The 13,989-nt window shown below is 38.1% G+C and overlaps 1 protein-coding gene across 1 annotated transcript in view; it reads right to left on the bottom strand.

Annotated features, from left to right (window-relative positions):
* Nucleotides 1-519: 519 nt before the first annotated feature.
* The window catches only part of LOC115258462 (mothers against decapentaplegic homolog 3), a 124,733-nt gene continuing 111,263 nt past the window's right edge, over nucleotides 520-13,989 (bottom strand). The window contains exons 7-8 of the mRNA XM_029858573.2: nucleotides 1,953-2,097; nucleotides 520-1,871 (exon numbers count right to left, since the gene is read on the bottom strand). Of these exons, the coding sequence (XP_029714433.1) occupies nucleotides 1,748-1,871; nucleotides 1,953-2,097 (269 nt within the window). The 3' untranslated portion in view covers nucleotides 520-1,747. The remainder of the gene's footprint in view (nucleotides 1,872-1,952; nucleotides 2,098-13,989) is intronic.

Here is a 13,989-nt window from a genome sequence, read left to right as displayed (position 1 = left end):
CGACGGCCGGTCGACAACTTTCCTTAATTTCCTTGGGCACAGAGTATCTTCGTGCCTGCCACATGATATACAGACATGTAAATGACCATTGGCAGGGAAGCTTTCAGTTGATAGCTGTGGAAGCGCTCGTATATAGAATACTAAGCTGAGAAGCAGGCTTTGTCCCAGTGAGGACGTCACGCCAAAAATAATAAGCAAAGGAAAATCATGGATGAAAACGGGTTTCCATTTTATCTAATTAAAGAAGAATTTTAGAGTTCTAAACTAAAGTTTGTGAAGAAATCCTAAAATAGTTTGAAGATTTTAAACTAATTAAACAATAAATCCTGCAGAGTTACTTCTAGCGAATTTTCGAGAAATTTCCATGATAACATGGAAGGATTGTGTTCAACTGACACAAAAACAAAATAGCATGAAACGAGCTCACCAATTCATAGCGGAAAGAGGATTGAAAACCGTCGTTAAAAGGAAAAGCTGTTCACTATTGAACTTTCGGATATAAAAAAATGAACGCAAACAAAATTTACTTTTGTATATGTATTTAAAGCAACTAATCTCTAGATTTTTTCTTACTAATTTTTCAATCGTTTCTCTTTTCAAAAAAACGAAATAAAGGACAAAAGGATAAAAAATCACAAACATCATATATGCTTTACTTGCTTCTGCTTTCGTTTTGTTTTGCTTCTTTTCCCGCAGTTTTTCGTCTCTCTTTCTTTCCATCCTTTCCTATAATCTTAATCGTATCATCTCAAAACGTTCGTTAAACCGTCTCAGAAAATATTACGTTTCGCTCTGTGTTTTGCTTTCTTTTTACGCACTGCGCACGGCATAAAATCGATTTCGCTTGCTTATCTTTTTTGTGTGCATGTTTTGTTTCCGTCTCACGAACTTCTAAAATCACCAGTCGTTTACCAATTTTATTAGCTTCAGTTTTTTTTTTGTTTCGTTATTTTGTAACATCATTGTGTTGTTTGCTTAGATTCCGTCTTTTTTTAGCGAGTACTTGCCTCGTCTTGTGCCAAAAAGATGTACAGTTTTTTTTTTATTTGCTTTGTATAATGGTATCAATAAATTTTGAATTTGGAAATTTCTAATTTCGATTCGCTCGTTTGCATTACGATTCGCTTAACAGTATCATAAAATATATTTGTAAACAAAATTTGTTGATTCATGCAACTACGTTTGATTGATTCATCATCTTGTCAATATAATATGCTTAAAGCGGAGTACGCGTTTGAAAAGTACGGTTAATTAGGAAAATACAAACGCTACTTACAAAATAATATGAACGAAGGTAGACACTAGAGGGCACTGCCAACAAAACAAATTAAAAAAGAGTTATCAATAATATAGTTAGTCAATAAGTATACGCACTCTTGTAGCCTGTACAGATTGTATGGTTTGTTTGAAAGGGATCTGAACGGGCGATCCCTTCCCGACTTGGTATAACTTTAAGTTATCGCTACTTTCTTATGAAGGTAGCGTTCTTTTTTTTACTTTCCTGCAGCAAAACAATGATTAGGATTCAGACGAAAAGAAAACTAAAACAAAATTATCCCAAAAATCGGTATCAATCATTCACAATCTCTCTTTCCTTATGTAAATTCTAGCATTCCTTAATTAGTATAGTACGAATTTGTTTTTGTTTTGTTTGATATTTCCTTTGTTTTTTTTCTTGTTTGTTTCTCTGCAGCTTCTATCGCGAGAAAATCTTTGCTGTTTGTTTCCTGAATGAATGCTTCTTTGTTTATGACATAGAACTACATGGCAATCGTGGTGAACCCATTTGGGTTAGGACCCGGTCGAGCCACTGCAGTGGACCGTTTAAATGCAATTCAATCCAGCACGGTGTTGAGGTAACGGTTTGTCGTCTACGTTCGGGGATGAAATGAATGAGGGGATTATATATCGTGGGGAACGTTTCTACCGTGGAGGGTGGGATCAACACTTACCTGTACTCTGCTCCCCATCCTTTGACAAAGGACATCCTAATTGTACACATTCTAGTTAATTGGTAGACCGCCTCGAAACCCTGCGAGACGGACTGCGATAGTAAAGCTGCAAATTCCTGATTGTTGAATATCTTCAGATTGCATCCTAGGATAGGAAATAAATATTACAGTCAAAGCATCATACTTAAATAATATAAAATACATGAAATGGAACAAAGTTCATTTTCTGCAGGAAGCTCACCAACAGCTTGCGAAGCTATATTTTCCCAGCATATATTTCTATAAACAGCTCTTTAAACTATTTTTTTAACTTTCGTTTAAACTACAGAAAAAAAAACTTTGAAAAAATTACTAGGAATTTTTGGAAGAAGTTTAAACATAACGTAATGAAGCTACAAGAGTAAATAAGGTCAGGAGATTTTTTTTTTCCAGAAACTCCATTATTATCTCTTCCAGTAGAGCCGTATGTACTTCTTCCGCACCCAGAAAAAGTAAGTCGAAGAGACTGTGATTGCTGAACTGCAGGTAAGCATGGATCGGAACGATATGCGGACGTTTTACGAAACTGTCAATGATGCGCGACACAAGACTGCGCCAGCGCTCGCCATGTGCAATGACCGGGAAGGAAATTTGCTGACAAAACAATGGTGGCAGCCAGGTGGGAGGAGCACTTCGAATAATGTGTACCCGGTTCTATAACATTTACCCGAAAGACATTTACCCGAATGACATTTACCCGAACGTCATTTACCCGAATGCGACAAATACCCGAATGCGACATTTACCCGAATGCGACATTTACCCGAATACGACAATCACCCGAATACGACATTTACCCGAATACGACATTTACCCGAATGCGACACTTGCCCGAAAAATGCAAAAAAAAGGTGGACACGGGGATCAATATGATTTGTCAATAATAAATATGTTATGGCCCGGTGTCATTTAGAAGGCTTTCGTTAGACCTAATAATCATCATACCGAGTGATCATCAAGCACTCTGGTACAGGGCTAATTGGTGGTCAAAATGCATTTTTAATCTGAGGATTTTTTAATATTTTACATTAAGCTAAGTTTCGTGTTGCCAAGTAGAGCGCTCAATTAAAATTCCTTCTTTTTCCGCAAGTAATTTTGACAACTGATCCAGTATGGGGAGAAACGTTACTTTTCCTTACGGAATAATAGCGCGGACAATTTTTCCGCGAGGAAAAGTGACAGCTCCATTTGATTCGCACGGGAGGCGTTAGGGAGCGTCCATAAATTACGTCACGCAAAAATTGAACATTTTCAACCCCCCCTCCCCCCTATGTCACACTTTTTGTATGAGACCTCTAAAATTTTTGTATGGATCGTCACACTTTGCTGGACCCCCCCTCCCCCCTCAAAGCGTGACGTAATTTATGGACGTTCCCTTATGAGTGTTGCACTTTTATCCTTACTTGCCATCTGCGAACCGCTCAAGTAATTTTGAAGCGGAATCATTACTTGACCATTGCTTGTCCTATCTTTTTGCACAGTACGTACGAAGTGGAAACTAGCCATTAGCCCGAACGCCAACCCGAATCAGGGTTCCTGATTTCGACATTTCATCTTCTTCCACATGCGAAGACAGTCAGCAGCGAACGGTTGTCGCTTTAGTTTGCGTGCTTGCTTGTCAGCGACGACAGCAAACTCCGGCGAACGGTGGGAAGCCACACTTGGAAATTACTCATTCGTCCACATTCGCATCGCAAGCGATCGAGCGGTGATGCGATTCGTGAGTGATATTGTGCATACGAATTTTTGATGTTTCCAAAAAATGTTTATTATTTTCTTTGCTAATCTAGCATTTCAACAACAAAACACTGGAAATGTATGCATTACATACAAAAATTCTCTTCTAGTTATGATAATAGCCGCTTCGATCGCTCACCAGCATTCTTCACCATTCGCCATTCATTCATTCGCGTGCGATCCAAACTGCGACGAATGGCAACGAATATCCATGCCGACCATTTTGCGCATCGCTTCCCACTGGTGATGGGGTTGCATGTTTGATCATGACTATTCGTTTGCTGCATCTTTCTCGATTCGCTTCAGCAAAGAGGAGTGAATATGAATGGAGTGAGGCGAATATACCGATCCTTGACCCGAATCATTCAGGAGATCGTCCAAAAAGTGTTCACTGTGGACAATTTATTAGACATTGCACAATGGGTCCAGAGCCGTATTTACGAAGACAAAAATGTTTGTGCCTAAACCATAAGTTTTAGATACATGGTGTCTTTGGGAAACTTTCTTCATATTTTTCGACCTTTTTTCTCATTATTGTGAAATTAGGGTGGTCCCTCTAGTTTCGCTGATCCAAATATCTGCTTTTTAATAGTTTTATGTACGTTCACAAAATGTTCTACAAAGTTGTAAAAAGTTTGCTGAAATTGTTCCGCTTTCCATATGAAAATCGGTTTTTATTCAATATAATTTTATGTGTTTATTTTTTCGCAATACTTTGTTCTGGGCACTTTTAGAGCAGCCAAAAACTCACAATTTTGTCGAAGACGCCAAGTTTGTATCTCATCGATTTTTTAAGTTACAACTGCATTTCCATGAAAAAAATCATATTTTCAAAATTTAATGAAAAGTTTTAAACAAAAAAGTTACCTGCAGTTTTTTCACCATAAATAGAACAGAGTACGATCTTTACAATGCAACCGGGAGATTGAAAATCCATTCGCTCCTTTTTGAGATATGACTTTTTGAAAAAAGTGGTTTTTCGAAGAAAAATGTCAATATCTTTTTAACTACGCGAGTTAGAACTTTGAGCTCTTTGGAAAAAATATGCGTCGTTAATAGTTCTAAAAGTAGTGCTCGGAACAAAGTATTTACGAAAAACGAACCAATTAAAAGTTATTTCAGGGAAACTGAAATTCATGGATCACCCTAACATGAATCTTTTAAAAAATTATAAGTTAGGAACCATAAAAGATAGAATAATGGTTTCTTCTGCAAACTTGCTCCAAATAAGTTCTTTTACAACTTTGTAGAACATTTTGTGAACGTACATAAAACTATTAAAAAGCAGATGTTTGGATCAGCGAAACTAGAGGGACCACCCTAATTTCACAATAATGAGAAAAAAGGTCGAAAAATTAGGAGAAAGTTTCCCAAAGACATCATGTATCTAAAACTTATGGTTTAGGCACAAACATTTTTGTCTTCGTAAACACGGCTCTGGACCCATTGTGCATTGATGTAACTTAATCAGTTAGAGAAGGGTAATCCTTGGGGTGGTAATATGTAACAACGTTGTGTTTTATGCACAAGAAAGGTTTGCGAAAACGTAAGGAACAAATGCAATGCAAATGTAACGAAGGGAAAAGTTGTAGATTCAAACATTTTGCCTGATATACAGTGCGCTTATCCGATGGCCTAATATAATGTACTTGTCTATTCAAATATGAAGCTGAGCTATCTAACCGGTCATTTTTGAAACTAAGTTGTTCTTTTAAAATTTGCTTGAACATTTGCTGTTAGCGCTGACCCCAAATCGTGTTGTAATAACACAGCGTAACAAAAATTAACTTTTGGTCTGTCTCTAGAGCAAACTTATGTGTCTCTGACAGATTTTGGGTCGCTGAATCCGAATCTGGGCTCAGATTTGCTCTAGCACGTCACAATTTTGAGCTATACCTCAATGTATAGGGTAAAATATGCGATTTTGGGCTTTTTTGACTGCAAGCCATTCAGCATGGAAATATTTTTTTAAGCAATCAAAAGGTAAATTGCTCAATTAACATCTAAACTAACGACTCATGCAAAATAATTTGTTTTTCCAAATGGAATTTGATAGTTTTAAGCGATTTATGTTAGGTACGATATTTCCCATACAAGTCACCCTCCAAAAGTTGCATGCAAGTTTCGATACTAACATAAAATGCTTAAATCTATCAAATTTGATTTGGTAAAATGAAATATTTTGCATGAGCCGATAATTTAGATGTTAATTGAGCAATTTACCTTTTAATTGCTTAAAAAAAATATTTCCATGCTTAATGGCTTGCATTCAAAGAAGCCCAAAATCGCATATTTTACCCTATAAATTGAGGTATAGCTCAAAATTGTGACGTGCTAGAGCAAATCTGAGCCCGGATTCGGATTCAGCGACCCAAAATCTGTCAGAGACACATAAGTTTGCTCTTGAGACAAAAAAATGTTGCGCTGTGTAATTATTTTTTTTCCTTCTTTTCATTACAGACTGTTCTTTGGAGCTGTAAAATGCTGTTGCAATAAAGCTGTTGAAGTTTTTATTAAAGAATTCTCCTTCTTTCAAGCTATGGCTGTTTTTTTCGAAGTTATAGTTATTGCTATGAAAACTATTAGTATTTTAATCTGAATTGTTCCCTTCTTTCGAATGTTGACTGTTCTTTCAAATAGACAATCTTATAACCATACCCGCACAAAGTTGGTTTTCATCCTAATTAATTTGGTACCGAATGCTTGGCTGGCTTTTTGATGAGTGAGAATGACCGAAAAGACATCCAGCCAATCGACCAAAAAACATTCAGAAGTTTGAGATAAATTGAACTGTTTTCACCACAACTGGACATTCAAATGTGATGCCTTTTTATTTACCAAGCTATTACATTTTATCAACACAGGCTGCTTTGAGCAACTTACACCTATATATTCGGTCACAAATTAGCAGCTATACTGCAAGTATTCTCCACTTCTTCTAATATTTGTCTTCTTTTTAAAATAGGTTGTTCTTGCGAATTTGCATTGTCCATCCGTGTACTATTGCTGAGTTGATCGGTTAAACTGGTAATTTCGGCATTGAATTTCTTCCTTTTTATCATTAGAGGCTACTTATTCGAGTTGGAATGTTATATAGTTTATTTGCAGACGAACTTCGAACATCCGGGCATCCGGGCATCTGGGGTAGAGTTTCTTTTACAGAAATAGTGCTACACTCACTAAGTTGTTTGGTGGCCAAACTATTACCTATCCTTCGCAGATTTTTCCTTCTTCTCTTCAAAGGCTGTTCTTTCTAGTTGCACTGCTGCATATGTTATTGGCGTTCGAACTATAACTGTATATAACTTTTGTCCTTCTTTCGATCATTGAATGTTCTTTTGAATTACACTTTCACAGGATTGGCTGATGGATTCCAAGTCTACATCTAAGATTTTTTCCTTCTTTTGATAACAGGATGTTCTGATTCGTGAACATACTGCAAACTTTTCTATTTAAGATTTTTTTCTAATGATATGTTGATTGTCCAAGGGCTGTACTATAATCGATACGATCTAATCACTATTCGGCCTACAGAGATTTTTCCTTCTTTAAATTGTAAACTGTTCTTTTCTTATCGAAAGAACAGTTTTTGAATCAAAGAAGGGTAAATCTCTAGAGAGAATGCTAACAACGTTAATACAAAAAAATAGTAATCTGCAGTGATTAATTTTATTCAGGTATTTGCCCTGGCTGTGAATTCCTATAGCGGATCATTTCACAGAAAATTTAATATCATTTGTTCTTTAGGAACTTAACATTAAAAATACTTGTCTGAGCCACAATCCAAAATGATACATGCACTTTTTACATCGAACAAAATAAATGAACTTTATTGAATAAAAAACATAGTTTGTGCAGAGTGATAAACTATTCGGGTAAATGTCGCTTTCGGGTAAGTGTTGCATTCGGGTAAATGTCGCATTCGGGTAAATGTCGCGTTCGGGTATTTGTCGCATTCGGGTATTTGGCATTCGGGTATATGTTACATTATGTTATAGAATCGTGTACCCAGGGACAGGATTAACATAGTCGATGACGGTCAAGCAGTGGCACTACCAACACTGGACGAGGTCGTTAAACCTGTTCAACCGAGACCACTGTCCCGGGAGTCCCAGGAGAATCCCTGAAGGAATCCCGGAAGAGATTTCCCCTGTAGGAATCCTGGGAGGAGTACTTGGAGAAATTCCAGTAGATATACTAGCAAGAATATCTGAAGGACTTCCGGCAGGAATTTATGGTGTAATCTCGAGCAATCTTACGAGTAATCTCGGGATAATCCCCTGAAAAGATTCCAAGAACAATCCAAAAAGAATCTCCGAAGTAAACCCAGAAAAAAATCCCTGGAAAAATCTCGGAAGGAATCACTTATGGAATTCTGGAAGGAATACTGGGATAAATGCCTATTGCCCAATCAAATCTCAGGAGAAATTTCTGAAGGAAGCACACCTGTAATACCGGTTCAAATACATGGAAAAGTTGCAATAATCTTTTTTTTATGTCTGTATTAACGAGATTTTTAGCCCGACGCTAGTTCATCTCGGCCATGCAAGAATCCTTGTATGAGTCCCGGAAGGAATCCATGCAGGAAACCCTTGAAATCATGGAAATAATCCTTGAAGAAATCTCTGAAATCCTGCAATCCTGGATTTAATCTCGGGAATCGGGAGGCTATAAATATATAGAAGAATGTATAATTCCTCACCAGCAGGTTGGATGGCCTCATACCCAGACTACAACAAAAAAGATACAGACAAAAGTACTTCTAAATTGAGAGTCCAATAAAATGTCGCATGTCTTATTCAACCTATGTCCCGTGAATTCCAGAAACAATCCCTGAAGGAATCTTGGAATGAATGCCTCGCGAAATCCTGGGAGGAAAGCATGAAGAAATCCCTGGAGGGTTATCTACAGGAATCCTGAGAGGAATTTCTGGAGGACTCCCGACAGAAATTCCTGGAAGAATTCTGTAAGCAATTTTGGGATAAATCCCCGCGAAATTCAAGGAGAAATCCCAGAAAGAATTCTTGGAGAAATCATTGATGAAATTTTGGAAGGAATCCCTAAAAACATCTCAGGAGGAATGCTTGAAAGAATCCCGGGAGTAGTACCTACCAGGTGAAAAACATGCAAAAATCCTTGTAGAAATTGTAGGAACCATTCAGGAAATTCTTGAGAGAATCTTGGAAAGAATCCGTGAAGGAATCCCGAGAGGAATGGTTGGATGAATATTAGGAGATGAATAACTATAAACGAATCACGGGAGAAATACTTAGACAAATCCAGAAGGGAATTCCTGGAGCAAACCCTGATGGAGTTCCGGGAGAAATCCTAGAAGGAATCCCTAAAGGAAGAGCTGGAGGAATCCCAACAACAATTCCTGGAGAAATCACCGATGGAATTTCAGAAAGAGTCCTGGAAGGAATCCATAAATAAATCTTAGGAGGAATCCCTGAAGGAGTCCCGGGAGTAGTACCGCGTGAAATACATGCAAAAATCCCTAAAGGATAACCATGCTGAAACCCCTTGAAAGAATCCTGGAAGGAATCCTGAGCGGAATCGTTGGAGAAATAATGGAGATAAATAACTAAATGAATCACAGGAGAAATCCCTACTAGAACGCAGAAAGCAATTCCTGGAGGAAATCCTGACGGAATTGCTGATTTTTTTTTTATCTGTATTAACGAGATTTTTAGCCCTGGGCTAGTTCATCTCGGGACCCACGCTTTACTTCCCTTCCGAAGGAAGAACTCACATTTTGTGAGTTTGTCGGGAGTGGGATTCGATCCCAGGTCCTCGGCGTGATAGTCAAGTGTTCTAATCATCCAACCAGATCCGCTCCGCAATTGCTGAAGGAATATTTCAAGAAATAGTTGGAGGAACCCTGGAAGGAATCCCAGAAAGAATTAATACCGCGTGCAATACATGCAAAAATCCCTGTAGGAACCCATGAAAACTACGCAAAATCCCCTTGAAAGAATCCTGGGGAGATTATTGGAAGAAATCCCTGAAAGAAATTCCTGGAGGAAACCGTGACGGAACAACCTGAAGGAATCCCTGGTGGAGTTCTGGGAGGAATCCTAGAAGAAATCTTTGGAAGAATACCTGCAAGAATCCTTGTACAAATCCCGGAAGAAATCCATGCATGAAACCCTTGAATAAATCCTAAGCGGAATCCTTTAAGAAATTCTTGAAGTTAGTTATGAATGACTAAACGAATCACGATAGAAATCTCCACAAGAGCCCAGATAGGACTTCCTGGAAAAATCTCTGATGATTTTCCGGGAGCAATCCTAGGAGGAATCCCTAAAGAAATAGTTGGAGAAATCCCGGAAGAAATCCTAGCAAAAATTTTTGGAGAAATTAGTGATGGAATTCCGGAAGGAATCCTTAAATAAATCTCAGGAGGAATCCCTGAATGAATCCCGAGAGTAGTACCACGTGCAATACATGCAAAAATCTCTCTAGGAATCCATGAAATCATGCAGAAACTCTCTGAAAGAATCTTGAAGGAATTCTGAAAGTAATCGTTGGGGGAATACTGGAAAGGGGTTGAATAGCTAAATGAATTGCGGGAGAAATCCATAAAAGAACCCAGAAAGGAATTCCTGGAGGAAACCCTGGCGGAACTCCTGAAGGAATCCCTGGCGGAATTCTGGGAGGAATCATAGAAGAAATCCCTGAATGAGTCCCGCGAGAAATCCATGCAGGAAATCATTGGAAAGAACCCAAGAAGGAATTCCTGGGAGAATCATTGGTGAAGTTCTGGGAGAAATCCTAGAAGGAATCCCTAAAGGAATACCTGGGAGAATCCCAGAATGAATACCTACAAGAATTCTAGTATGAGTCCCGGATGGAATCCATGCAGGAGACCCTTGAAATCATAGAAGGAATCCTTGAAGAATTCCCTGAAATATTCCTCAGAGGAATCGTTGGTGCGATACTGGAATTCATCTCGGGCGGATGCTGGAAAGGACGAGGTCGAAATTTGTATGCGCAGAAAAGAGAAACTGCATCAATCAATCCACCAGATTCTTATAAAGAGATATAAAAGAATGAAGAATTTCCAACCAGCAGGTTGGATGGCCTCATACCTCAAACCACAAGAACAAGGATTTTGCGGATTTTGCGTACAATATAATGTCGCGTGTCCTGTTCAAAAGGCTCAGACCTCTGTCCCGAGTATCCCGGGTACAATCCCTGGAAGAATCCCGGAACGAATATCTTGAGGAATCCTGGTAGGAATGCATGAAGAAATTTATCTACAGATAAACTGGGAGAAATTCCGGGAGGACTCCAGTTAGAAATTCCTGGAGGAATCCTGCAAACAATCACGGAATTAATCACTACGAAATACCAGGAGAAAACCCAGAAAAAAATCCTGGAGAAATCATTGTAGCAATTTTGGAAGGAATCCTTTGAATCCCGGCCGGAAGTAGTAACAGGTGGAAAAAAATGCAAAAATTCTTGTAGGAATCTATGGAAACCATGCAGGAAACCCTTTAAGGCATCACGGGAGAAATGCCTAGAAAAATCCAAAAAGGAATTCCTGGAGGAATCCCTGATGGAGTTCCAGGAGAAATTCTAGAAGGAAGGAATTCATAAAGGAATAGCTGAAGGAATCTATACTATAATTCCAGAAAGAATCCTGGAAAGAATACCCAAATAAATCTCAGGAGGAATCCCGGAAGTAGTACCGGGTGGAAAACATGCAAGAACTCTTGTAGGAATTCGTGGAAACCATGTAGGAAACCCTGGAATAAATCCTAGAAAAAGCCATGAAAGAATCCCCAGAGGGATCGTTGGTGGAATCTTGGGATGAATAACTAAACGATTACGGGAGAAACCACTAAGAGAGCTTAGAAAGGACTTTCTGGAGGAATCCTTTAGGCGGTTCTGGGAGGCATCCTAGAACGAATTCCTAAAGGAAGAGCTAGAGGAATCCCAGAAAAAATGTCTGGAATTCCAGAAAGAATCCTGGAAGGAATCCCTTAATGAATTCCAGGAATCCTGGAGGAATACTGGTAGGTTTCATGGGATAAATAACATAACGAAATACGGGAAAAAATCCTAGAAGAGCCCAGAAAGGACTTCCTGAAAGAAAACCTTATGGTTTTCCGGAAGGAATCCTAAAAGGAATCCCTAAAGGAATAGCTGGAGGAATCCCGGGAGCAAGGGTGCGACCATTCATTTGCTAAGATTTACATTCACTTGCTATTACAGTCATACCTCGATATAACGTAACCTCAATATAACGTAACCTCGATATAACGTAACTCGATATAACGTAACTTTTACCTCGATATAACGTAACTTTTTTTTTGGTTCCAACTTTTCACTATTTAAATAATTAGAGTGATTTACAAAATTTTCTATATGATATTACACCCCTCCTGGAACCAAGCCTGCTATCCAGTTATGGGTTATACGACCAATTTCAAAGTTTTATAATAATTTTCGGTGTCACTGTTTATGAGAAATGTTATATAGCTCTTCACGGAACAATCATTACATCTTCTACTCATTACTCCAAACGAGATGACAGTAAACAGCATTGGTAGTGAACTCGATTTCGTGTGATACTGGGTGTAAGAACGCCAGTAACGGTCCGCTTTGTCTTAGAGTAAATTTTGCAGAAAATCACTAGAGAAATTCTCTGATTAATCCCTGGAGGAACTTCTTGAGAAATTACTGGAGAAATTCGCGAAGAAATCCTCAGAAGAACTCTTGAAGGAATTTCTAAAGCAATTCCTGAATAAATGGTGGAACTCCTGTAGGAATGCCTGGAAAAAATCGTGCTTTATCATCGGAGGAATTTCTATCACAATAAACACAGTTATTCCTGGTAACATTCAGGGGCAATCTTTAATTACATAAGGAACTTCTGTATAAATCTCAGCTGGAACTTCTGGAGAAATTCGTACACTGGTGGAATCCTAGGTGGATTTTCAAGAAGGGTCACAGTGAGAATCTATGAAAAAAAAACTCAGGTTAAATTCCTGAAGTAATTTTTAAAAAATCCTTGATGCATTCCAGGAAGAATTTCTGGAAAAATCAAATGAGGAATATCTGGAGGAATCTTTGAAAAAAAATTCTAGTGGAATTCTATCTGTTATTCTTGGAGAAATCCTTACAATATTTTGTTAAATAATTGCTTCTGCATCTCAGAAGGAAATTTCCAAGGAATCTCTGGAGAAATCACAGAAGTTTTTCTAGCGGAACCTGAAATGGAAATCTTTTGGAAACACCGTCAAATTGTGCTGGATGAGTTGCAGCAAAAATACCTGGGTGAATCTTGGCAAATACCCCAAGTAACACACTTGTCATAGAATACTAACAGCGGCGCAGGTTTTTATGACGCAGAAGTCACTGCGATGTACTTCTAGCAAGTAAGAATTCATTTGTTGGAAGTAAGTCACAGTGACTCCAGCGCACAGGGTGAGTTGGGTGAGTCTTCTGCGACAAATGTGTTACTTGGGACTCTTCGAACAGGAATAGTTGAAATATTGGAACTTTTTGGAGGATCCTTGCAGGAGTGACTGGAGAAATCCTAGTAGAAATTTTAAGAGGAACGACAGAATTAAACCTTAGAAAAATCTTGGACAGAATAAATCTTGAAAAGCAAATCTCTTTGGGAAATCCTACAGAAATCCCTTGAGAAACCACAGGGAAAATTCGAGGAGGAATCATATCAAGAACATCTGGAGCAATTAAGGTAGGCGTTCCTAAAGATATCATAGCAGATATAAAACTCAGTAAGAATTTATGGAGGAATCATAGAAGATTGAAGGATCCTTGGATAAATATTCTTAAAGAACTTCAGGATTAATCACATGAGGTATTTCATGAGGCACTCAACCAGGAACTCCTGGGTGATTTCCCGAATTATTTCTAGAGGAATCCCGAGAGGAATTCCTGGAGGCATCATTGGATTATAATTTTGCCTGCGTCACATAGATTTCTTACTTATAATCACACCAATAAATAACGCTTGACGTTTGATCAGTTCAAGATGCAAAAGAGGATAAGAATCTTGATTTATGTGGCATTGGCTTAAATAGTTAAATATAAATAGACATGCTAAGTATTCGACTTATGTATGATCTTACAAACTTTTAAAAATAAATATATAAAATTCAATGATGAAAAAAAAAATATAAGAAAGGCTGGAAATCACTGTTGGGTGATTAACACAATCTTTTTGGTAATTTTCTTTTCAAAATATGTATGTAAAACGAAATTCGTGAAAAAAAAATTTTGCTTC

This window comes from Aedes albopictus, chromosome 2 (assembly GCF_035046485.1).
Source record: "Aedes albopictus strain Foshan chromosome 2, AalbF5, whole genome shotgun sequence".
Lineage (NCBI taxonomy): Eukaryota > Metazoa > Arthropoda > Insecta > Diptera > Culicidae > Aedes > Aedes albopictus.
Note: the sequence above shows the minus strand (reverse complement) of the source record. Positions and strands in the feature narration are given on the sequence as shown.